Consider the following 25,258-nt stretch of genomic DNA (forward strand, 5'->3'; position numbering starts at 1 on the left):
TGTGAGTGTTCTGGCTTGTTCCTCCCATGAGCTGCTTCTGTGCCCACTTGGGGACAGGCCAGTGGTGCCAGCCTGGCACCAGGGACCCCGAGGAGAGGAAAAGCATGACCTCCTCCTCGTCCCCCTTGCTGTCCCCACCTGCTGTGCTGGACACTCACCCGGGGACTTGCTGCAGCCCTGTGCAACCACAGGGGCGTTTTCACTCTCTCTAATTTATTCATCTCCAGCAGTGTCTTCCATCCTTACAGCCGTGGGTGCTCCCCCAGGCCTGGCTGTGGGGATGGAAGTTGCCTCTCCCTCCCCACATCGGCCTCGCCACAAGTTTATTGGGGCTGCTGCGCCTCTGCCAGCGCGGCTGGTGGCTCCTGCGCAGGGTCGTTCCCTGCTCACGCCTCTCGCTGTGGCACATGCAGCTCTGCCGGCACAGACAGCAGCTCGCCTGATGGGTCCGGCGTCTCCAACAGCCGCAGCGATGTGGTTTGAGCCCCCGGGTGCTGCGGCACGAGGTTTATGTGTGTCCCTCTATGACTCCGCCGTCCTCGCAGCCCTACCCCTGCTCGCCGCAGGTGCTGGCGTGCCGCTCCACCTCCGCCGCGCTGAAGGGCAGCTCGCAGATGGGGCAGGACACCCAGGCGTCGGGGGACACCACCGCCAGCAGGGAGGAAGGCCGGCCTGCGTCGGGGTCTTCCTCCCCGCAGTGGGAGGCGTGCACGGGGAGGAAATCCAGGCTGAAGCGACCTGTGGCGAGGGGAGGTGACATGGTTGGGGTAAGTGTGGGGGTAGATCTCACGCCCTCCCCGAAGGCTCCTGTGGCTGCCTGGTGCCCTGTGACACGCTGTGACCTCCCTCAGGGAGTGAAGCGTTCCAGCTGCGGAGCCACCGCTGCTTCTCCCCAAAAAGCTGGGGTTCAACGCACAAGCAACAGCCACTGCTGTCCCTCCCTGCTGGTGTCCCCTCACCCCTTGCAGCCCTCCAAACCCAACCGCCTCCCGTGTGAGCCCACCTCGACGCTGAGGCCGCTCCGCAGCTGCTCTTCTGCAGCTCAGCTTGGCCTGCACAGCTCCCATGGCACAGGACAGCTCACCCGAGCACCACCCCGCTGCCTCCAGGGACATCGGGCCAGGACCAGCCCCAGCGCGCGGGGACAGAGCCCTGGGCTGAGCCCCCCGTCACTCCCACCCCCCCCCAGCCGGGACAGGGAGCGCCGCGGAGCGAAGGGGACTCAGCCGACGGGTGGGTGGGTGGGTGGATGGATGGACAGATGCACCGTGGTCTGCCCCAGAAGTGTGTCCCACTCCCCGCTCAGGTTGGCCGTGTGGGGACTGTGCTCGTTACCGGGAGCCCATTTCAGGCCAGAGTGCGCCCAGGCCAAGCACGCACCTGAGCAGATGGGGCAGACGCCCGTCTCCCTGTGACTGCCGTCCCCTCCACTGTCGCCCCTCCTGGCCCCTCTCTCTCGGTCGCTGCGGGCTCTGGCTCTTCCTCCCGACCTGCACTGCCTTGAGGCGGCTGGTGGAGCCCTGCAGAGGCATTACAAGCTTAGGGCTTGCTCCGCTGTGTCCTGCCCCCACGAAGGAGCCATGGACCAGCCCCAGCCAGGGACCGGGTCCAGCAATGCACCAAAAGGGAGAGGGGAGCCATGCATCGGCTGGGAAAGACTCAGAGCAGAGCACCCACCGGGTGAGGGCAGAAGAAACATGGTGATGCGAGGGATTACCTGCCCACAGCACTGGGAGCTCTCTGCCTGCGGTCCGGCTGCCTGCGGGCTCTCGCGGGGGCTGTGGAGACGTCCTGTGCAGGCCCTGGGGAAGAGCAGACAAGCAGTGATCCCCTCCCTCCACACAGCAGCACCAGATCTCCTGGTGGAAGTGGCCGGGTGAGACCCAAACCAGTGGCATTCACGGGTAGGGTAACACTTGCATGACATGAAATAATGATCTCCTCCTCCAGCTGCCCCACTGTGGGCAGTGAACGGATCACAGGAGGCTTCTGGGTGAGTCGTGGGATTCACCATCACACTTCTCTCACACCAGCAAGAAGGGCGACTTCTCCCGAGGAAGGCCAGCCTAGCCAGGACACAGCCTGCTGCCAGCGGAGCAGGGGAAACGGGATCCCTCTGGGCACAGGGAGCGCCCCGGGGACTGTGGATTCACCATGTGGGATCCCCCTGACCACGGGCAGAGCCCTCAGCAGGACATGATCCCTTTGGGATGGTTTTGGGGGGGTGTGTACCAACTATATAAAGGCTCTCTGCACTGCCAACATGCCCTCCGCTGGCCATGGGCACCTCTGGCTCACCTGGCACTGCGGGGCCTCCCGGGGCCTCGGCTGGGAGCTCCAGGTCACCCCCTGTGGAGCCTGTGCCGCTTCTGGGCCTCAATGCCCGTCTCCGTGCTGCCGACAGCACCATCTGGGCCGGGCGGCTGAGGCGAGCTGGGCTCCAGGCACCCGGCTCCAGCTGCTGCAGGCGGCTTTTCAGCTGCTCCTCCTCCCTCGAGCTCCTGGAGGCAGAGAGAGATCGTCAGCCCCACAGGGAGGTGGGAGCCGGCAGGCTGGCGGCAGCCGCGGCTCCGGGTGCTTGGAGGCAACAAATCGAGGCGGCTCCAGGCCTGGCTGTGCAAGGAGAGGACGGAGATGGACCAAACCAGGAGACTTACAAGCGCGGTTCTGGAAAGAAAGTCCGGCAAAAAGCAGGGCTGGAGCGCCAGGGGCTGTCTGCGGGCTCAGCATCCTCCTGCAGGACATGGGGAATGGAGACCGGCCCTCCAGGCGCAGCCCCCGGGTCAGCCGGGCGAGCGCCCTCACGCACCCGCCATGGGGCACGAGTGGAGGAGAAACCCCATCACCACAACCTCCCGGCACATTCCTGCGGTGAGGAGCAGGCGGAGGCACGAGAGGCACCCACCGGGCCTTCCTGTGAGGGCGGGGGCGGCTGGGGGTGCTCGGGGTCCAGCGGCGTGCGCACGCGGACGAAGGAGAGCCCGAACTGGCCGTGCTTGCTGAAGGGTTGGCTGCAGGTGAGCCGCAGGCGGTCCCACTTCTGCCCCACCGCCGGCGCCAGGAAATCTGCTGCAGGGAGACAGCAGTTGGGGTGGGGGCACAGCGGGGACTGTTGTCCCGCCACCACCCTCACCTCTGCTCATCACCCTGTGCCACTGTCCCCCATCCAGGACCAGGACACGGTGACAACTGGGGGATTTCAGGCTTGGGAGAGGGCAGGGCAGCGGAGCAGAGCTGGTACAACTCTCCTGAGGCTGCAGAGCGAACAGGACGGCTGCAATCCCTGGGCTCCAGCACTACTTGTCGTCCCCTGGTCTCCCCGTCCCCTTCCACCCCCCTGGCCAGTCCCATCCCACCGCCACCGCCAGCCCCCCAGCCTCTCTGCTCTGTCCTCGGTCTCCTTCCCCTCAGATCAGGCGATCTTTACCTTCCTTAAACATCCGGACCCCGCAGCGGTTCTGGTCCAGCTTCGAGTCAGCTGGCGTCATCAGTGCCACGCTGGGCACCAGGGTGAGGAAGGGCCGGTCGAGCGGCCACGAGGAACGTCCCACCTCAATCTGGAGAAAGGCGCAGCCGCAGTTGCCTGTGTTAAGGTGGGAGGGACGTGAGGTTCAGGGCTGCCGACCCTGTCGAGGGCACAGCCCTGCCCGAGCTGGCAGTGGGGACGTACCGACATCCACGTAGCCGATGGGACTGGCTCTCTCCAGCTGCAGCTCCACTCTCAGCTGCCTACTGCAGTCCTGGGGGCAGCCGAGCCAGGGCCGAAGGCTGTCCTCACGCAGCAAGTTCTCCACTGGGTACTTGGGGTCCTGCACATGATGGCAGAGACACCGTGTCACATGCCAGCTCCCGCCCCAGCCGCCCTCCCCTTCACCCCCATCTCGCTCTGGGGGCAGGGGAGAAACAGGGGGATTCTCCAGCAACCCATAGAAAAAACGCTCTGCTTTTTGAGAGGGGAAGAATCAGGTGCAATTAGTGACCTGTGACACTAATTTGTGCCCTTCAGCTGGTGCCTACCAAGGAGAGCTGTGGTGCTGTGCCCCATCACACCCCATACCTCGACTCCCCCCACTCTCCAGACACCACAGCAGCTTAGAGAGGAACCTGGGCTTTACACGCCCCCCCCCCCCCCCCCCCCCCCCCCCCCCCCCGAGGAAAGGCCCCAGAGACCTGCGAGGAGAAGGACACAATATGGCTGATTTTAACCGGAGCCATCCGGGACCTCCTGGAGACAACACTCTGCTGGGACCCTGGTTCCTCTCAGATCCCTCCAGCACCTGGCGGGGAGAGGGGCAGGTCTGTGGTGGGATTCAGGACCTGCCGGCAGGGAAGAGCCGGTGCTCCGGCTCCAGCCAAGCCTCTGCCCCTGCCAGCTGGGGCACAGCCCCCCCGCTTTCAAACAGTGCGAAGTGGGGGGCATTGGGGCAGCCACTCCACTAGTCCCTGTTGACCCCAACCTCGCCCCACAACCCCTCAGCAGTCCCACTCAGTCACCCCCCCGCCCCATTCCACCACCCCGGTGCTACCCACATCCAGCCCACAACCCCCCCAGTCCTATTCTGTCACCCCAGTGCCTCCCCAGTCCTTCCCCACTACTCCCCTGAGCCCCTCCAGTTCCGCCCCTCTCCGTGTCCCCAGACCCACACACGACTCCCCCGATCCATTCTGCCATCCCAGTAGCCTCCAGCCCTGCCCCACAGCCCCTCCCCCCTATTTACCCTCCAGCACCCCCCAGTCCTGCCCCCCACCCCATTCACTCCCCCGTGCCAAGTTCTGCCCCACCACCCCCCCACCCTCGCAGCCCATTCACCCCCCAGCCCTGCCCCACAGCCTCCCACCCCATTCACCCCCCCAAGTCCTGTCCCCCATTCCATTCACCCCCCAATGCTCCCCGACCCTGCCCCAAAGCCCCCCCTTTCACCCCCATTCACCTCTGCCCCACAACCCCCCCACCCATAGCCCTGCTCCACAACCCCCCCAGCCCATTCACCCCCCAGCCCTGCCCCACAGCCTCCTGCCCCCATTCACCCCCCCAGTGCCCCCCACTCCATTCACCCCCCAGCGCTCCCCAGCCCTACCCCAAAGCCCTCCACCCCATTCACCCCCCGCCAATCCTGCCTTACAGCCCCCCCATTCACCCCACAGCCCTCCCACCCCATTCACCCCACAGTCCTGCCCCACAGACCATTCACCACCCCCAGCCCTGCCCCGCAGCCCCCCATTCACCCCCCAACCCCTCTCCCCCTCCCCCGCACCGATCCCGCCGCCTGAATCTCCCGCCCAAACCGCGTGACTCCCGACCCCTGACCTCGCGGCCCTCTCACCTCTCCCTCCTTCGCTCCTGGCTCCTGGCTCCTGGCCCTGGCCCCGGCCCCGGCCCCAGACCCCGGCCCCAGACCCCGACCCCGGCCCCAGACCCCGGCCCCGGCCCGGTCCCAGGCCCCGTCCCCTGTCCCCGGTTCAGCCCCCGGCCCGGCCCGGGTCTCCGCCGCGGTGCATGACGGGACACGTAGTCCTCCGCCAGTGCCGCGTTACAGCCCCGCGCAGCAGACGCTAAGGGACTGTCTGCCATGTGCTCTCCCTCTGAAACAGCGGGGGGGATAGCGGGAAGGGGTGAGGGTGGGGAGGCGGCGGGCCGGGAGTATTGACACTGGTGGTCCCGCGATGTGAGGCGGCCAGAGTCACCGAGCCCGCCGGTGAGGACTGTGCGTCTCTCTCCGAGACTGTAAACGGCAGATAATCCCTGGCCATGACAGCTCGCCCCTTCCCTCTGCCTCTGGCAGCTGTCCCACCCCTTCTCTCTTCTGATTGGTCACCGAGGCCGCGCCGCGCTCAGCGATTGGTCGGAGGTAGGGTGGCGTGGCCGGTGATTGGCGGAGGGTGGCGGAAGGAGCTGGCCGCCGGGGACGAGGGGAGGGGGGGGTAACATGGCGGCGGTGCTGGAAGTGGAGGTTGGAGGCCCCGTCGAGCGCGATGTGGAGGAGGTAGTGGGGGGCTGAGGGCTCCTGGGGGCGGCGCGGGCCGGAGGCCCCCGGGAGGGGGAGCGAAGGGGGTGGTGCTTGGTGCTGTATGGCTGGGGGCGCTGGAGGGAGGGCTGGGCCCTGCCGGGGGGGGGCTGTGGGGGGCTCGGTAGCGGGAGGCTCGGGGCGCGGGGGGACCTGGGCCCGGGTGGGGGTGTGCGTTGAGGGCTCTGAGGCGACTGGGGGTCCCTGGGGTGGGGGTGGGGGTCTGGGACACGGGGAGCTTGTAGGGCTTTGGGACAGGTGGGTACGGGGAGGGTTAGAGTTGGGGGGGGGTCCCTGGGGCTGGGGGACACTGAGGGGCTCCGGGGCGCTTCTGAAGGTCCCTGGGGCAGGGAGACATTGGGGTGGGAGGGCTCTGGCAGTATCTGAAGCTCCGCTGGGCTAGGGGGATACTGGGGGGCTCTGGGGCAGGGGGACATCGGGGGCCTTGGGGCAGGGAGGTGCTTCTGAAGGTCCGTGGGGCAGGGGGAGATTGGGGGTCCCTGGGGCAGGGGGGCACTGGGGCAGGAGGGCTCCAGGAGCTTTTGAAGCTCCACTGGGTTAGGGGCCCTCAAGCTCTTCTTGGTGAGCTGCAGTGGGTCTCTAGGGCCCTGAGAGAAGGGGCCTTGGGGGGCTGTGGGGTCCCCGTGGGTCTCAGAGGTGCTGGGGAAGAGTGAGAGTGGGCCTCTGGGGTGGGGGGCATAGCAGGGGGTGAAGGGGCTGGACGTGGAGGGAGGATTTGCCTGGCCGTGGCTGGAGTAGGGTGCGGGGAGAATGGGGGAGGAGAGCAGTGGTAGAGGGGAGGCTTAGGAACAGCCTGGGAGCTGTGTGAGGAAACGGCAGTTTGGGATGTTGGCGGTGACTGCACACTGCGGTGTGCGGGGACCGGCCCGGCACAAGGACTTCACATCCCTGGAGTGGCCAAAGCGCCTGTTTCCGGGTGGGGTCCCAAAATCTGGGGCAGCTGAAGAGGAGCCCTTCTGCACCTGCGGCACTTCTGTGCTGTTAATTCATTCCCTGATTAAAACTCACTTCTGGAACATCCCAGGGTGGGATTCACATTTCAGAGAATGCAGGAGCACGTGGGGCTGCTCAGGGTGCCCTCGGACACTGGCAGTGTGGGTAACGTTCCCCGCTGGCAGCAATTTCTGCCTGTCACCTTGGTGCTGCGCCGTGCAAACTTCCACGCTGAGATAATTAGTAGCCCTCGTTGCTCTTGAGGAATTGAAGCCCTGTGAGGTAGAGGGCTTTAATGGAAGTTCCCGCTGTTCCCATGCTAGTTCCTGGAGATGAAAAATTACAAAGCTGAAAAAAACCCATCTGCTCAGAAAGCTGAAATTGGGAGCAGGGGCTCGCCTGCTTCTGCACAGCTGTAGTGCGGCACGTGTGTCTGGCACGGCATGTATGCCACTGTACGGCAGTGCTGTAACGGCACCGCTGCCCCGGGCTTTGCCGCGGCTCTCCACCGTCACCTCCCGCTTGTAGAGCAGTTCTGTGTGTGTGAGCTGGCAGCGCTGCTTGCGCTGTGGGAGCAGCGGCATGGGGGGGGCCAAGACAGTCAGTTGGTGCAGTCTGGGGGGGGAGGGGGTCAGTGCTTTTCCGCGAGAACTGGTGGTTTGGCTTAAAAATTCTCAGGTGCTAAAGGTTGTATTTGGGAAGGTACATGGCTGAGCTGTGCAAGTGAGGTGAGGCCATCTGCCTGAAGCGTGGCAAGAGGTTGTGCGTCATTCCTGCACTGTGTGTTGCTGCCAAAGAGTGGGGTGACAGGAGGATCCAGCCTCAAATCTGGTGTCCAGATGTCTTAAACCACAAACTGGTCACTCTTGAGTTGCTTCTTGTTATATTTTAAGGTATTCACTGGTGGCTTTTTATGCCAGAGAGGTGTTTTTCCAGCCAGGCTTTGAAGAGCACCAGAGTATATGTGTGCACGCTGGAACCAGGCTGTCCGAGCCCCTCTCTGAACAAGCGAGCCTGGGATCCTCCTGTGAATCTCTTCCATCCTGATAAGTGAGTCTTGAAGCAAGCTAGTAAGCAAACAGTAAACTGTTGCACTTGTGAATGCCTTAGTTCAGTGCCAGCAGCAGGTGGGAAACCTCTTCCCTGTAAAAACACGGAAGATCTGAAGTCTCTGACGCTCAAAGGTGAAATTTCTGGTTTTCAGTCCAGCAGGAAAGTGCTTTTGGGGCTGGTGGAGAGGGGCAGAGAGGGCGTCGCGAGGGGGCAGCTGATACGGGGGTGCACGCAGAGCTGTGCTTATCCCTGTGCTGTGTGTGATTCCACAAAACCCATGTTGGTTGGGACAAAATCTGTACACTTGTGTTGTCCCGAGATCTTGGCAGCTCTTTGGGCTGAGCCTGTCACTAATGAACCATTAATGGTAGGGCTGGTGCCCGGTGGAGATCGGCAAGCAGTTCAGTGTTTCCCTTGGTGCACCCGTGTGGGATAAACGCTGAGCGTCGTGTGGCTTTGGCTCTGCCTGCTTGTAACTCAGGCTGTCATCAAAGGTTTCATTTACAATTATCAAAGCGTTTTTCACTTGGAGCCTCTCTCCTCCCCACTGGCTGTTACTGCGCTGGTTTATGAGTAGAAGAAATGAGGAATTGAGATGCCCAAATTTCCTCAGACTTTCACTAAACAGCCTGCCGCTTCAAAGCCTGCCTCGAGTGAACGGCCAGACTCTCAGCGCTCTTGAGATTTATCTTCCAGTTGTTTCAGGTTGTTCCTAGTGGGTGATGTGAAACAAATACCAAGGTTGGGGCTGTGAGAAAGGTGGAATCAGGTCCCAGGCATCCTGGATCCTCAGCTGTTTTGCCTCTGCCCGGTGCTGTGCATAGCAGATGCTGGATGCCCTTGGTTTTGATGGCCAAAATACCGCGGAGCCGCACAGCACGAGCTGTAGGCTGGTCTGTAGCTTGGAACTGAAATCAGCAGTTGCTTATTCTCCATCCTTGAGATGTTCTCCTTACCTCCTTCCCAGATTTAGAGCATAAGGAGATTACAGCCGGCTCACAGCAGGGTGGTTGGTACGCATGCTTGGAGATCCTCCTGTCTCCCTGCTGCTGGACCACGACAACCGGGCAGTTACGGTTCTGTATTAGAGGTAACCACAGCCCTCGCGCTTTCGTGGGAGGTAATTCTCTTGACCATCCTGGTGATGGGGATCACAGGTTTGTGGTGGCTTTGGGGCATTAGCCCCTGCTGAAAACTGGGGAGTGGCATGAGTTTCTTCCAAAGGCCATGATACTATGTCGAGGAGAGAACTGGACTAAAGTCATAAATATCCAGTTTCTCCCAGTCATCACCCAGAGGAGGTTGGGGGTTTTGAGTTATGGTCCATGAGTTATGGAGGAGACAGAGGGCGGAATATGTCATTCACAATTCCTTATTTTTAAAAAAATTTGGTCTAAGAGCTCTAGTTTGTAACACACAGCAGGTCCTGTGCTGGTATCACCAGTTGGAGGAGGCTGCGGTGGGAACGGGTTGGTGCTCAAGGCTTGGTAGAGCGTATCTTCAGTTATCCTTCCTGGTTCTTGTCCGACCCCTCTCCTCTCTGGTCTGGTTAATCTCTGGGAGATTTAAGCGCAGAGCCTCTTCAGCCTAGCTGACAGGTATAGAAAGGGATGCAAAAACTGGGTGTTAAAATGAGACAAACCTGAACTAGAAACAGAGCGAATGCTTAACGGCGAGAGCAGGTGCTTCCTGGCACCGTCTCTTGCACTTAGATTTACCATCGCTGTTCATTTTTAGAACCAAAACTAGATTTCTTTGGTAAGAGAGAGTGCAGATCAAGAAGGGGTTAACTGGAAGGTCCAGCGTGGGGTGGCTGCTCTGCCAAGTCGTGTCTGACAGTCATCGGATCGCTCTGTCTCTGCATGAATGTCCTCCCCCCCCCCTTAATAAAGTTATTTCAGGAGCTTTAAGCTCTGGGGAATCTGGTGAAACTCAGTCCCTGTAATTGAGGGAAAATTGCGTCCAGTGCTGTGGATTCTTGCACCAGCGAGGACAGCGAGGTGGGAAGCCCTCTTCTCTGTGAAATGGCAGCAGGATTTCCTTAGGGTTTGGGGCTGAGAAGGCTTTACCTTGTTTGCTGGAAGAAGTTGTAGATCTGGGGGAGATGCTGAAGGCAAGAGGCTGAGAGGTGTTCCCTGAGCGTGGGACAGACATGGATGGAGTGGCTGCTGGCATGGCACAGAGGAGTGACCAGAAATCACTATATGGGGAAAAAAATAACTGATGTCCAAGGCCAGGTTGGACGGGGCTCTGAATAACCTGATCTAGTTGAAGATGTCCCTGTCCATGGCATGGGGGTTGGACTAGATGGTCTTTAAAGGTCCCTTCCAGCCCAAACCATTCTGTGATTCTGTGATTTTGAAGGTGCTGGACTCTGTGCTTGTAAAATGTCCTTGTCCAGCGAGGACTGGGTTGGAGTCTGGGGGGGAACAGGGGTCTCCGGGGAGCAGGAGCCCCTGGGTGACTTCCCAGAGCTTGGGGGAACTGACCGACAAGTCTTGGGGTTTCACAGCTTCTCCTGCTCGCTGTGAGTTGAGAACAATTTTTAAGTGGTTTTTTTTACTGTTTATCAGAGCTGTTGTTCTAACTGCGAATTGTGTAGCTTTTTGAAGGGAAAGCAGTGACTGCACTGACTAACCTGGACGTGGATGCTTTAGGAGCAGAGGAGCTCAGGGAATTCGGGTGATCTGAGCACGCTTCTCAGAGCCAGTGTCAGATCATCACCACCTACACGCGGTTTCCTACGCGAGCTAGTGAGCTCGAACGGGGATTTTCATAGGTCTGTATTTTGCATCTAAGTACTGAAGTGCTTCTTGAAGGCCTCGGGGACCGAATCTCTCGCAGGTGTTGCTCTAGAGTGGGGCACAGCAGCAGCGTAACAGCAGGCAGACGGGTTGCTGCCAGGCGTGTGCTTCCCTGGCTCTTCACCCCAGGGTATAATTAGGCGCCGCAGAGGAAGCGAGGTCGAGCTCCAGTGCGTCGATCGGAGGTGCTGGCTGCAAGACACCTCTTTGGGGAATGGCCCCGAGTGATCTGCTGTGCGTTGCTGGCAGTGGTGGCATGCCACGGGGCAGGCGAGGCTGGCTGCCCTGCTGTCCCTGGGAGAGCCCTGGGGTAAAGGTTGAAGCCAAGCTGTCGGCTCCATACCCGGTGATCGGAAGCTGGGGCGAGGTGGAGGTCGTTCCTTTGTACACTTTGTAGGAAAACACGATAACAGAGTCCTTGCTGTGACTTGTTTTCAGTTTCTTTTCTTACAACTCCATGCCTGCTTGCTGGTAAACGTTGGGTACAGGTCATTCGGGGCTGGCCAGCCCTGCGCTCGACTGCGGCTGTGTCGGGGGGAGAGCCGGGCCCCGGGGTGAGTCCTGGTCCCGTGGCTGTGCTGGAGAATCTCTGGCCAGATGGGGTTTTGTAAACCGTGTGTTTATGTGCCCAGCCCCAGGCGAGCTGCTGTAGCTTTTGTCTGGGTTTGTGTCTCACTGAGGAAAGGTGACGTGAAGTCAGAGCTGCGAGATTTCGTTTGCTGCATCCTCGGTGGCATGCATCAGGGTTTGTGCTGGCGCTGGGACGAGTGCGGGGACAGTGAGCCTGTGCGGGGACCTGACCAGTGCTGGAGACCTCTTCAGCTCTTACGTGAAGATACAAAGCTCCAAGAAAGAGCTGAAACGCAATGTTGAGGGTCCCCTCACCCCTCCCCAGTCCAAATGCCTCCTGGTGACAGTGTTCACACCGAATCTCGCTGGGGGAATTGGGGATTCTGTGAGACTCAGCCCCCGGGTGAGGTTTGGGTGCTGCTTGCTTGCCAGCTGAGAAGCTTAACGCAGAGTTGCAGTTCTGCAGAGGGGGCCTTTCACATCACTTAGCCCAGTTCCTTCTGTCCCCTAAACCTGTCACACGGAGGGTGTCCTTAACACCCTGCATCCCGTTCAGCTCACGTGAAGCTCGGATTATGCCAGCCCATCATCTCTCATCGCTAATAACAGCAACTCCTGTTGCTCTCGGTTGCTCCTGTCAGGCAAAAAACTTTGCTGCCCATAACACTTGGAAGAAACTTCCAGCCATGGCAGCAAGGCAAGTCCCAAATCTTTTTTTTTCTGTGATTCTTTCTGAAAATAATTTTGGTGATGGTTTGTTGCTGCTGTGGAGATGCCATCCCCCACCCTGCAGACTGGTGGGATTTTGGACTCCCTTCTCTGTGCTGTTTCTGACGTGCACTGGGATCACTCCTCTGTGCCCAGAGACACCTGGCTGGGTTGGGAACGTGGGACTGAAACCAATTTGGCTGGCGAGCGTAGCGTGGGATGGTGGGCAGAGCCTTGGCTACGGTAAATCATGGGAGTATAAGGGGAAGGGTGCTTGCAGGTGGTGGAGGAGCAGGGGGACACTGCAGCTCTGCCCGTGCTGCCTGGAGGGTTGCAGGACAGCTCTGGGCTGTGGTGTCGCAATAAACGTGTCCAGGGTTTGTTGTTTAAAGCTTCTGAATCCAGCATTTTCCTTCTTCAAGCTCTCAAAGAGCAATCCTGGGGGCCTCACAGGATGGCTTTGCAGCTGACTCCGCCGCTGCTGTTGGCACTGATCGGGTCTCGCCAGGAGATAAAGGAGCCGGGTGCCGTGTCCGTGTTACTGGTGGTGAACAGGCAGCGTAGACACAGCACAGCCGTGCTCGTGTGGGGCATAAACCAGTGTCCGCACTGTTTGAAGCAGTGAAGTAGAGAAATTATCCATCCTGGGCTGGTACTGCTGCTCCCAAACTTCAGCTGCTGATTTCTTCGGTGTTTTTTTTTTTTTCTCCTCAGGTCGATCTTTCACACTTGTCCCCAGAGGAGAGATGGAGGTGAGTCTGTGTTGTGAGGTGCGCCGGTGCTTGCAGCTTGAGTGAGCTCCTGCTCCTGACTGGAGCTACCAGCAGCACAGCCCGTATTCATGGCAGGAGGGGACAGGGTCAGCCTTCCCTGCACAGCGTTATTTGTTAGGGGGAGCTATGAACTGTCTTAAAAGGCAATACTAATGTTTTTTTCTTTTAAAGTGCTTCCTAGATATTTCTCCTTTTCCCTTAGCCAAACCAATTTCAGCCAGACACTTGTTGAAAAGCACACTAAGACTGGTCTGCTCCCAGTACCAATTTATAGAGGGCTTCTTAAGATCAGAGAATTTGAAATTTCTTGGGTTTGGATATTTTTTGCCCCTAACTTGAACTGTCTTGTCAGCTCAAGACCGAGATGTAAGGATGTTAGAGGTCTTAATTCTGCCTTGGTTTTTGGTCAAACAGCACAAGCTGCAGAGAAACCCCAGGTGTCTGTAGAGCATCAGTCTGGAAATCACTTGTTCAAGGATGCAAAGGGGGTTGCCTAGGGCAGAGAGAGAAGCATTTTGCTGGGGTTTGTGGGTTTTGCTGGCTGTAGACTGTGCCCCCACTGCCCATCCGGCCTTTCCTGTGCAGGGAGAGAGGGAGGAGTTTGCTGGTGGCTTGAAACCGAGCTGAGGGTTTGATATTGAGAGTTGGTGCACGCTCGTGGTGTCAAAAAGCCGCTCAGCTGATGCTGTTGCACCGGTGAGCTGCCGGGTGAGTTGCGTGAAACGTGCACTCCACGTTTATTGGTTCAGGTATGTCAGCGTGAGTTATCTCTGCCTCGTTCACACCAGGATGGGCTGGATGGCGGTGTTGGCTTTCACAGTTTAAAACCGAGCGAGTCTCCTAGAGGCCTTTTGTCCTTTCTCCTCTGGATTGTGACCCAGCACCCGGCTCCACGACGCTCCTTCATGGGGTCTCTGGGTCTGCTCTTCCTGTCTCCCCCGTGCCGAGGTGTCTGTCTGCTGTTAGCATGCAGTCTGCGCCTGCGTGCTCTTCAGCCGCCTTTTCCCTGTCGTTGCAGGGTGGAGCATGCACGGATGCATGCCAAGCACCGTGGTCACGAGGCAATGCATGCCGAAATGGTCCTCATCCTTATCGCCACACTGGTGGTGGCACAGCTCCTGTTGGTTCAGTGGAAACAGAGGCACCCTCGCTCCTACAACGTAAGTGTCTCCCACGCAGCCCTTTTGTCTCTGCGGATGGCTGCGAGTGCTGCTGTCCTTTAGCTGATGAGATGTTCCTGTTTTTCTCCTCTTGTCTGGTGCTGAGGTACCCTCGTCTTCCCAACAACGTATGGGGATTCTAGGTAGGGATGAGGATGGACACAACGTGGCTGGAGGCATTAAGTTTGTGTTATAAGTGATGCCGGTAACTCGGTTTTACATAGTGCTTTGATACCAGGCGACGGGACAAGCAGGTCTTGGGTCTGCTGAGCAGACCTGCTGATGCCGCTGGCTTGTCAGGGACTGTTATTTCACCTGAACCAACCTCACTCTGACTTCCTTATCATAATTAATGTTTCCAGGCAATACCTGTAATCCTCCATGAACTTTAAACCGACCATGTGTACCTGTTCCCCGCCGGCAGCACCACAGGAGCTCAGCTGCACGGCTGTAGATCCCTTTTGGCAATAGGCTGCAGGGTAGAGGCGAGTCTGAAACCTTTTGCTGCGCCCATCTCCTTGTTTAATACTTGCCTGAGGTGTCTGTGGTTGCAGCGGTCAGGACCATGATAGTTTTTGTAGCCACCTTAGGACAACTAGCTAGGTGGATCATCTCTGGAGATGTTCCCTCTGGTTCTTCCTCCAACTCTAGTCTTTTGCTACCAAAGAGCGCCTGGCTGCTGCCTCTGACTCCCTCAGTCAGGCTCCGAGTCTGTTCTCTGGGTGCTGCGGAGCAAACCTCTTGGGTTTCCTGGTGCTATTCAGGGCCCTTTGATGCAGGCAGGAGCGCGTCTGCCATGCCTGGCAGGATGTTTCTGATGTTTGATGAGCAGAGAAGCAGCTCAAAACGCCTTTCCCTCTGTTCCTGCAGATGGTGACCCTCTTCCAGATGTGGGTAGTGCCTCTGTATTTCACGATCAAGCTGTACTGGTGGCGGTTCCTGGTAATCTGGGTGCTCTTCTCAGCAGTCACAGCTTTTGTCACCTTCAGGGCAACTCGAAAACCTCTGGTACAGACAACGCCCAGGTTAGTACACGTGTTTCTGGGAAAACTCCTCAGCCCCAGGGTAACCGTGACAGGGAGCTCTTTCCAGTTTCGCTGCCGCAGATCATCATCTTAAACTTTGCACCCCGGGGGTGTGCAACCCCCGCGCGTGCTGCCTGCCTCGGTGACTGTGAAGCACTGACTGCGGGCAGCCAGCCCGGTGCACGTGGCACCCGCGTGGGTTTTGGAGAGGCAGATACCGCGTGGGCTGGTGGCCTCACCAAGGGCATTCCTGGTGTGAGGCACGCTTGCTTACAGCCTTTGTACATCCCGAGGTTTCTAGTTTGGAAGTCGAGACCTTGAGTGGCTCATGGCAGCGGGTGGCCTGTAGCTTGAATTAGACACTTAAAACGCCATTGCCCATGCGTAGGGGTAGGTGAAGTGTCTGCAAACACCATCCAGGTTTTAAAAGTAAAATCCTTTAGGTGCTTGGTGCGGTTTCATCCAGGAAAAATGAAGCCGTTAAATTCTTGTTTTGATTCTTTCCAGGCTGGTTTATAAATGGTTTCTACTAATATACAAGATCAGCTATGCCACTGGAATCGTGGGGTACATGGCTGTGATGTTTACACTCTTTGGTCTTAACTTATTATTCAGGTGAGTGAATCTTTCGGTCTGACTCGCGGGGTGGGGGTTGTAACACGCCATGTGGAGTAAGGCGTTGGCTACGACTCTGGAATAACAGTTGTCTTGGCAATCTGTTTAACGGGGTCAAAGAGACCCTTTGGGGTGTCTTCTCCCTGTGGGTAGGATCACGGGTGAGATGCTGGTACCTGAGCTGGTCCGTGTCTCTGGGGATCTCTGCTTCCAGCTCAGCTGTGTCAGCAGCTCTTCCAGCTCTGCGCGTGTCCAGCCTGGGGATTTTCTCCGCTACACTGAGAAATGGGTACCCGTGACAAGTAGCCAGCCCAGGTGTGGTCGCAGAGGACCCTACCCTGAGCCATCTTTGTGTTTAGAGAGGTTGAATCCTTCTCTAGAATGATGAGCAGACCTTGAAACTGCCTGCAGAGATGTGGAAGTGTTAACTGGAGACTTACTGGGAGCTGATCTGGGGTCTGAGGGAGTTGGGGAGATGAGTGCAGTTGCTCATTCCAGAGGCTGGTGAGGGCGATGGGCACTGGGTGTTAGACAGCTGGGCTGTGACACCCACATCTCCACTCAGATGCTGCTGCTTGTGCAGGTTGCCCAGAGAGATGGGACATGCCCCATCCCTGGAAATATTCCAGGCCGGGTGGGACGGGGCTCTAAGCAACCTGGTCTGGTGGGAGGTGTCCCTGCCCAGGGCAGGGGGTTGGACTAGATGGACTTACGGTCCCTTCCCACCCAAACTACTCTGTGATTTGATGATTCTAAGGTGAAGCGTCCCAGAAGCAGGGACCGGGGTTGTGCTGGGCAGGCACCTAGAAGACCTCTAAGGGTGATGCTTCCCAGTGACATGTGTCCGCTGCCTTGGTGAACTGCTGTCATGACAGAGTTAGTGCTGTGGGCTTTGTCAGCACACTGGCTTTGCACCCCCGCAGCCTCCCCAAAAAATGTCTTGATGTCATTTGGGCTCCTCTGTTGCAGAATCAAGCCAGAAGACGCAATGGACTTTGGCATCTCCCTCCTCTTCTACGGTCTTTACTACGGGGTGCTGGAGCGGGACTTTGCCGAGATGTGTGCGGATTACATGGCCTCGACGATCGGGGTGAGTTAACGCCGTGCTGTCCCCCAGGCGAGAGTCCGGCCCCGCTATGGGGAGGCCTGAAACATCTCGGTTGCAGCAGTAGCTTTTGCCTCCCCCAAAGGGGAAAGTGCATCAAACTCCCCCTTCAGGAAGGGCCCCCTGAGGCTGCTGCCTTTCTCACTGAGTCCACTACCGTGGTGTCTGGGCTGGGAGATTCCTGACCTAATGGAGTTGCTCTGAGATTCTTCCTTAACAGCAAATCCTCTGCGGGTGTCTCCATCTCCCCAGAAGCACAAGAAATGAGGAGGGGAAGGATCTGTTTAGCCCCTCTAAACTCCTGACAAATATTTCTCTGTCTGGGCCTTTAAAATCTCCAGTGCCGGAGAACACTCCTGTTTCTGGGACCACGCTGTGGCTGCATTAACTCGTGACCTGCAGCCACCAGGGAAGCCTTCACACCATGGGCTTCCTTCTGCTGCTCGTACCCACGGCAGCTTGTGCAGTTCCTGCAGACAGAGGACGTGTTCCTGTGTGCCTGGAGGGGGGGCCTAAAATCTGTAGCCCACTCACCTGGTATCAAAAAAACCCACTCCACCAAAAAATACGTGACCTAGGGCACTGGTGGAGTAGGTCCTGTTGCTTCTTTGCAGCAGTTCTTTAGGGACCTTGTGTTTCCTCCTCCTCTTCCTCTCTGAGCTTGCTGCTGCTGCTCCTTGGAGGTGCTGCCCCAGCCCCTGGCCAGCCTCCTCCCACTGGCACTGGGACACCTCAGCAGAGCTCGGGTCTCCCCTGACGTAGGCGATGGGCACCCAGGACAGGCCTGCAGCAGCCCCGGTGCTCCCCGAGGGTCTGGCTTGGCTGCAGGGCTGCCGGGAGGACACTGCCACCAGCTGGCACCGCAGCCTGAGGGCTCCATCGGATGCTTGGAGCGAAGCTGTGCCAGGTCTCTGCCGGAGGCGTGTTTTGCTGATGATCCTGAACTAGGATAGAATAGGGTAGAATAGGATAGTTTTGAGTGGGAAAGGAGTGTTAAAGACCATCCAGTGCCACCCCCTGCCCTGGGCAGGACACCTCCCCCCAGCCCAGGTCACTCCCAGCCCCATCCAACCCGGCCTTGAACACCTCCAGAGATGGGGCAGCCACAGCTTCTCGGGGCACCCTGTGCCAGGGGCTCACCGCCCGCACAGGCAACAATTTCTTCCTCAAATCTCATCTCAATCTTCCCTCTTTCAGTGTCAAACCATTCCCCCTCATCCCACGGCTCCCCTCCCTGATCCAGAGTCCCTCCCTACCTTTCCTGGAGCCCCCCAGGAGGAGCTGTGGACTCCCTCGAGGGCATAAGTGCCTTACAGAGCACTGGGCAATCACCAACCTTGTTAAATACAAGAGGAAGTCCCATATTCTCCACCTGGGAGGGGGTAATCCTGGTTATACGTGCAAACTGGGGGATGAGGGGCTGGAGAGCAGCCCTGAAGAAAGAGATCTGGGGGTTTGGGTTGATGGCAAGTTGAATATGAGTCAACAGTGTGCCCTGGCAGCCCAAAGGAGCAACCGTGTCCTGGGGTGCATCAAGCACAGCATCGCGAGCTGGTTGAGGGAGGTGATTGTCCCACTCACACCGCACTGGTGTGGCCCCACCTTGAGTTCTGTGTGCGGTTTTGGGCACCTCACTATATGAAGGACATCAGTCTATTAGAGTGTGTCCAGAGGAGGGCGACCAAGACGGTGAAAGGTCTGGAGGGCAAGACTTACAAGGAGCGGCTGAGGTCACTTAGCATGTTCAGCTTGGAGGAGAGAAGGCTGAGGGGGGACCTCATGGCAGTCTACAGCTTCCTCAAGGCGGGCAGCGGAGGGAGAGGTGCTGATCTCCTCTCTCTGGTGACCAGTGACAGGACACGAGGGAATGGAGTGAAGCTGTGTCAGGGGAAGTCCAGGTTGGACATGAGGAAAAGGCTCTTCACTGAGAGGGTGGTCGGTCTCTGGAACAGGCTCCCCAGGGAAGTGGTCGCAGCACTGAGCCTGTCACAGTTCAAAGAGCATCTGGATGATGTTCTTAGTCGTATGGTTTAGTGTTAGGCAGTCCTGTGAGGAGTAGGGAGCTGGACTCTGATACTTATGGGTCCCGTCCAACTTGAGATATTCTATGATTCTATGCCTTCAGCCTGGCCGTGGGAGCTGGGACACGGCATGAGTGCTCCAGGCCATCCCTGGAGTGTGTGGGACCACTGCTGCGCCTGGGGAGACCCGGTTGCATGCCTGCACCCTCCTGCGTGCTGCATCAGGCCGGTGCTGAGCCAACAGGCTTGGAAATGGTGGGGGGTGGCTGCTCTGTGCTTCACTCTTCGGCCGTCCGAGCTTCAGGGACCTGTGGGGCTGGAGGCTCGGGCCGTATGCGGTGGCTCGGGCCGTGTTCGACTGCCAGCCCAAGGTTGTCATCTCAGGTCAGAGCTGTGACCTCCAGCTTGTCCTGCTCTCGCCCCCAGCCTCTGCCCTCACTGCCCGGCGTGGGTGCACCAGCCCCAGCAAGCAGTTGACGACTCGCCTGGCCGTTGGGGAGCAAAGGGAGGGTGGTCCCCAGCATGGGGAGGGGACGTGTGGGGCTGGGGGTGTGATGGGCCACCACCTCACTGAGCAGCTCCCTGTCCTGTTGTAGTTGTTTCCTGCAGCCGGACCTGTAACAAGGTTTTTAAGCGCAAAAGGCCGAGGCTGGACTCCTCGGGCGCTGACCCCAGCCCTCCTTAAAGCTTAGCCGTGCCGACGCGGGCGTGGGACGTGTGCCCTCCCGCTGTCACCGCTCTCCCTCTGCTCTGCCCTCGCTCAGTTCTACAGCGCCTCGGGGATGCCCACCAAGCACCTCTCCGACAGCGTCTGCGCCGTCTGCGGCCAGCAGATCTTCGTGGACGTCAACGAGGAGGGGATCATCGAGAACACCTACCGCCTCTCCTGCAACCACGTGTATCCTTCTCCTCGGGAGCCAGCCCCTCGCCTCGCCGGCTCCATGCTGGGGCTGGTGGCAGAGACCTCCTGCCCCACGGCTTCCCCCACCCGGAGGGGGGAAGAAATGCCTGTCCTGCGACACGGGGCTGTTCTGCTGATGTCACGTGATCCTTGCCTGTGTCATCGCTGACTTGGCACGGACAGAGGCGAAGTCCCCGAAATCACTTCCTCGCCGCCTCTGTGTGCGTTACGAGCGGTTGTTTCCTCTTCCTTCCCCTCCCCAGCTTCCTCCCCCACTCCAGCAGGGCTGCTGTGGAGTCGTACCTCACTTTCCAGCTCCCTTTGCCAAATCTGCTGGGACCTGTCTGCCTGGTGCTTGCCGCTGTGCCGACTCCGGCGGTGAGGTAGGGATGCAGAGTGTCCCCGGTCCAGACGAGCTGGGCTGCCTCTGTCACGCTGGCCCCTCGTCAGAGAGCCGGCGCTGTGGCTGAGAGAAGGGAAGAGCTGGGGGAAACCGCTGCGTGTCCCATGCGGCACCCCTCAGAAAACAGCCCCCGCAGTCCGGCAGCTTCCTCCTTCCCCAAAACTCCTCCGGCGACTCCGGTTTTTGCGTGGGGTTTCCAGCAGCCTGGAATTGCTCAGCCCTCCTTGTCAGCTGATTGACACGCTGTCGGTTTTGAAACTGGAAGTCCTGGTCATGTCTCAGCCTCAGCTGGGACGGATCGGGGGATTTTCTGAGGATGACTCAGTGCTGGAGATGGGATGTCCTCTGGCACCGCTTGCGTTACTGGCTGCGAGGTGCTTTCCAAACTGGGCCTGAGCAAAGGTCACGCTGGCCAAACTCGCTGCCTGAATTTAAGTGCTATAAACTCTTTGGCGAGGTTTACGCTGGCCGACCCCGCGTGGCGGCAGGGCCTGGGTGCCACCCACCCTGCGGGCAGCTCGGCACGGGTCTTTGTGGCTGTCGGAGGGGTCGGTGCTCACGGTGGTCCCAGGGGGCTGCTGCTGGCTTGCAGCCCTGGATCGTCGGCTCCTGGCCCTCTGCTCCGGGGAGTGGCTCCCGCTGCCGCTCTCTGGCATTACACCTCGCTTTGAGCAGCAGAGGCATTACCCGGGGGAGTTTCTGTGTGTTGGGTGACACCCTCGTGCGTGGCTGTTTCCCGTCAGCACACGCAGCCTCGCCTCCCCCCGGAGCTGTGCCGCGGGGCCCTGGCTGCGGCCACCTCACGTTTCCGCGTGACTTCTCCGGGCTGTGCTCAGGTTGGGCAAATCCTCCTTACCCACCTGCCGTGACGCAGGGTGGCTCTCACCTGCATGTCAAACCGTGGGAGAAATTCCTTGAATATGTTGTTAATCCCTGAGGAGCCGCTGCAGGAGCCCTGCGTAATGCGTTTGCGGAGCTCTCCTGGGCTGCACAAACCTTCCCCGTGCTCGAAGCCCTGGAATTTCACAGCCGGGCACATCCCTGCCGGTGCTCTGCTGCCGGCTCTCGCCCTCGGATGGAGGAGCTTCCCTGCAGCCTCTGCCCTGGCTGCTCGTGTCGGTCTAACCCGGCCCTGGTGTGAGCATGTGCCATGCTACGTCTGCGCCGTGGGTGCAGGGTTTGTGTCTCACTGGTGGCCAGCGCATTGGTCATAGCCCTCGTGATCCCTCCGTGGCCCACCGCCCCCTGAGCCCCTTCCTCTGTGCCTGGAAGGCGCTGCGCCTTCTAGGAAAGGGCTGCGGTTGCGCAATGCGGCCGTCCTTGGACGGTGTGGATGGTTCCTGTCCCTCACGCAGTGGTGTGAGGGGTGACCCTTTTTTTTTTTATTTTTTTATTTTTTTTTTTTTTTTTTTAAGCTCGATGGTTTCCTCCACGCGCGGTCGTGTCCCCCCTCCTCTAGCCCAAGGTGGTTCCCCTTAACGTGCTGCTCCCCAGGTTTCATGAGTTTTGCATCCGTGGCTGGTGCATCGTCGGAAAGAAGCAGACGTGTCCGTACTGCAAAGAGAAGGTGGATCTCAAGAGGATGTTCAGTAACCCGTATCCTTTCTCCTCGTGGGACACAGTGCTTTGGGAAAGGGAGCAGCGGGTAGAGCGCACGAGGGGCTCGAGGCTGTGCCCAGGAGCTGCTGACTTTGCTGTGCCTGGCACCCCGGGCAGGTCGCTGCCAGCCCACAGCGGTGACAGAGACCATGCAAAATCAGTCCTTGAGCTGGGCATGTCGTCCGTCACGGAGCAGTGGGCACGTTGGGGGCAGCTGGGTGGCTGTGGGCTCTTCCAGGGCTGCTGCTCCCTCGGCTGGGAGACAAAAATACCATGAAGCCCTTCGTGTCTGACCCGCGTGGCCCCTGCCCGCTGGCGGGAGGGCTCAGCCCCCCATGCTGCCCCCCTGCCCGCACCGCCACGGGAATGACTCGAGCCCCAGGTTTTGCTTTTCCACCTCTGGCCGTTCCCGTGGGGCGTGCGAGTCCCGCAGAGCCGGGCGCTGGGTTTGATGCCCGCGCAGCACGTGGGGGCTCCAGCCCAGAGGCAGGTCATGTCCATCCCACGGGGTGGTGAAGCTAGGTTCCCCTTGCATCCTGTGGGACATGTGTCTGCACCCCAGACTCCTTGTCGAGGCGCAGCCGCGGAGAGCCTGGCTGCAACCATTCCTCCCCGGGCACCCGCTGCTGCAGAGGGTCGGGGCTGCGTCTCCTCAGTGCCTCTGTGGAATATTTGGGTGGGTGAGTGGGCTGTGCTCCTCTTGCCCTTCTCCCCATGGCTCTTTCATAGAATCACGGAAGGGTTTGGGTTGGAAGGGACCTTGAAGACCACCCAGAGCCACCCCCTGCCCCGTACAGGGCCACCTCCCCCCAGCCCAGGTTGCTCCCAGCCCCGTCCAACCCGGCCTTGAACACCTCCAGGGATGGGGCAGCCACAGCTTCTCGGGGCACCCTGCGCCAGGGGCTCACCGCCCGCACAGCCCACATGTTCTTCCCAATATCTCATCTCAGTCTCCCCTCTGTCAGTGTCAAACCATTCCCCCTCATCCCACGGCTCCCCTCCCTGACCCAGAGTCCCCCCCCAGCTCTCCTGGAGCCCCTTTAGGCACTGGAAGGGGCTCGGAGGTCTTCCCAGAGCCTTCTCTTCTCCAGGCTGACCCCCCCCAACTCTCAGCCACTTCACTCCTCCTTTAACTTCTTTAACTCCTTCCCGCCCAGCTGGGAGAGGCCTCACGTCATGTACGGGCAGCTGCTGGACTGGCTGCGCTACCTGGTGGCCTGGCAGCCGGTGATCATCGGACTGGTCCAGGGCATCAACTACATCCTGGGGCTGGAGTAAGGGCAGGCGGTGGGGAGCCGCGGAGCCACGAGAGGACGCGTGTGCCCAGGGCAGGGGACAGCAGCCGGCCGGGGACACTGGCTTTTCTCCATCACCTCTCAGGACCTCGGCCACCCCCGAGAAGGACCGCGGCATCGAGGGCCGAGGGAGGACTCTGCCCTGGGGCCCCTCCCGATAGGGCTGGGAGAGTCTTTTTTTTTTTTTTTTTTTTTTTTTAAAAAAAGTGATTATTTTAATGAGCGTATTTAAAACTTTCTATTGCAGAAGAAGAGACGCTTGTCCCGTTTTCCCCCCTGCAGCCCTTCTCTGGCCCTTCGCACGGCCCCGCCATGCCGAGCTCTTGGCCAGGGCTCTCCTGCCACTGGGCTGGGGGAGGTGACGAGGGTCCCAACGTCAGCTCCCCAGAGCAGCCCTGCTGGCAGCGAGGAAGGGACATGGGGCAGCAGGGACAATTTTGGGCCCCTTTACTGCGTGGGGCTGTGGAGGAGAGGCTGCCCGGGGGGCAGCTGGAGCCCGATGCCCTGCAAGAGGGGACGTGGGGGATGCTCGGCGGCACCGAGCGCCGCTGGCCGGACTCTTGGCTGCCTGGTGCCATGGGTGTGCGGGGAGGAACGGAGCCACTCTCCTGCGCTGCGACGGTGGGCTCTGCCCTGGGTGACCCTTTTGTACGCTCCTGTCTTTTCTATGTTCCTTCCCCGGGGGCCGGCGGCACTGGGGGTCCGGCCGGGGTGCGGAGACAGTGGTGTTTCTCTCCCTGCGCCCCTTTCTGTGACGGTGACAGTACATCAAGAGCAGCTGGGGAGCGGGTCGCCCGTGTCCCGAGGGACGCCTCGCTGGGGATTGCTCTTTTTGGCACTGTTATGAAAGGGATGGAGCGAAGGGCTGGGCTGGTGCCGGCGTTTCCCTGCCGTGTGTCACTCCGTGCCGGAGCCTTACCTCCATCCCTCTTGCGCAAGGGGCCTTGAGCTCATTTTTTGGCAGCGAGTGGGTACAGCCTGTGACAGTGGCATGCGGGGGGCAAAGTCTCGACCCGGGGAGTGTCTGGGGCGTTTTGGGGGTGGCAGGGAGTCGGGTCTCCCAGCGGCATGGGGGCTCAAGCCGTGTCACCTGAGGGTGCCGGGGTCTGGCAGGGGGACGCGGTGGGTGGGTGGGTGGGGGACACATGAGGCAAGGTCACCCCACTCCTGGTGTGAGGGGCTGCGCCGCATCGCACGGGGGATTTGGGAAGCGGCGGCAGCAGCAGCGGCTTGGCTGCGGGTGCAGCGTGGGGTTGTGTCAGCCGGGGGAGACCCGGTGCGGCTGCGCCACGTGCCCTGCCGAGTCCTTTTGGTTTTCTTTCTGGCGAAACCACGTCGCAATGTTGTGCCAAACAGAAATAGAGACCTGGAAATGGGGACGTGGCCCAAGCTTTTTTCTTGATCGTCTTCCCTGCCCCTGGGTGAGGTGGCGGTTCCTCCTCCTACCTTCCTGCCCTCCGGGGCGATGGACGCTATGTGGCTGGGGGTGAAGTGCCCTCTCCACGCGTTTCGCCTGGTGGGACCCTGAGCTCGGTGGGGTCAGGCTTCGGTGGGGAACAGGGACCTGGTGGAGGAGTGGATGGTGCTGGGTCTTCCCTTCCACCCCCGTAGCTGCCTCCAGCCCCTTGCTGCCTGCGGGACCCCCAGGCCAGCGCTGTCACACCCCGGCTGCAGTGCCCGCAGGCGCTACCTGAAGAATGCGGCCACTGTCCTCATCCTGGTGGGAAGGAGGGGACATATCGCACTTGGCAGGCTTGGAGAGGTCCCAGAGATAACCTTGCCCTTCTGGGAACTGTCGATAACAACTGCTGGGAAACTCACCGGGGTTTTAGGGGCTTTTTTCCTGGCGGTGTGGGAGCTGCTTCCAGGGCCTGCGGGCTCGGGTGGCCGCTCCTGCCCAGTGGTGGCTGTGCCCACGCTGGCTGCCTGCCTCGGCCCCGCTGGGTGCGGAGGAGGCCCAGGGGCTTCCCCCGGGTTTGCAGTCTGGTCTCAGTGGGTCACAGAAACCCTTTTGTCTGCGGCGCTGCCGTGGGCTGGCTCCGGAGGGGGCTGTGCCATGGGAGAGGGCCCGGTTCCCAGCCTGGGGTCCCGCTGTCCCCCCTCGGGCTCCTCGATGAGTCCCGGCGCTGTTTTCCCCCATGGTTGAGCGCCAGAACGAAGCCCTCGGTGGGTCGCTGAGGGTTTCTCTCCATCATCCCCTGGAGCTGGGGGGGCTGTGCTCCTGTCCCACCTGCCCCTGAGCACCCGGGGCTCCCCCCACCCAGCAT

General features: G+C 59.9%; 2 protein-coding genes and 1 long non-coding RNA gene across 4 annotated transcripts; 1 reads left to right on the forward strand and 2 right to left on the reverse strand.

The window, feature by feature from the left end:
- Positions 1-3: 3 nt before the first annotated feature.
- On the reverse strand, positions 4-2,375 carry LOC309675933. Of its 2 annotated transcripts, XR_014269552.1 has the most exons (4): positions 2,299-2,375; positions 1,718-1,802; positions 1,381-1,520; positions 4-738 (listed from the first exon to the last, which is right to left on the reverse strand). It is a non-coding gene; the product is annotated as an uncharacterized lncRNA (long non-coding RNA). The 2 variants fall into 2 exon arrangements; XR_014269553.1 differs by lacking the exon at positions 2,299-2,375 and having other exon boundaries at positions 1,718-1,940.
- A 1-nt stretch (position 2,376) lies between these two features.
- On the reverse strand, positions 2,377-4,276 carry XNDC1N (XRCC1 N-terminal domain containing 1, N-terminal like; the record flags this gene model as incomplete). Its single annotated transcript, XM_082498160.1, has 7 exons — positions 4,171-4,276; positions 3,671-3,809; positions 3,428-3,583; positions 2,906-3,069; positions 2,658-2,734; positions 2,447-2,501; positions 2,377-2,394 (listed from the first exon to the last, which is right to left on the reverse strand). The coding sequence occupies exons 1-7, from the start codon at positions 4,213-4,215 to the stop codon at positions 2,377-2,379; spliced, it is 654 nt and encodes a 217-aa protein (XP_082354286.1). The 5' UTR covers positions 4,216-4,276.
- A 1,651-nt stretch (positions 4,277-5,927) lies between these two features.
- Positions 5,928-24,087, forward strand: RNF121 (ring finger protein 121; the record flags this gene model as incomplete). Its single annotated transcript, XM_082490763.1, has 9 exons — positions 5,928-5,984; positions 12,809-12,846; positions 13,886-14,027; positions 14,898-15,052; positions 15,560-15,667; positions 16,637-16,757; positions 19,558-19,691; positions 21,592-21,693; positions 22,854-24,087. 9 exons carry the CDS (start codon positions 5,928-5,930, stop codon positions 22,972-22,974), a joined length of 978 nt encoding a protein of 325 aa, XP_082346889.1. The 3' UTR covers positions 22,975-24,087.
- Positions 24,088-25,258: the final 1,171 nt, after the last annotated feature.

Source organism: Vanellus vanellus, assembly GCF_965231255.1.
Source record: "Vanellus vanellus genome assembly, chromosome: 1".
NCBI lineage: Eukaryota > Metazoa > Chordata > Aves > Charadriiformes > Charadriidae > Vanellus > Vanellus vanellus.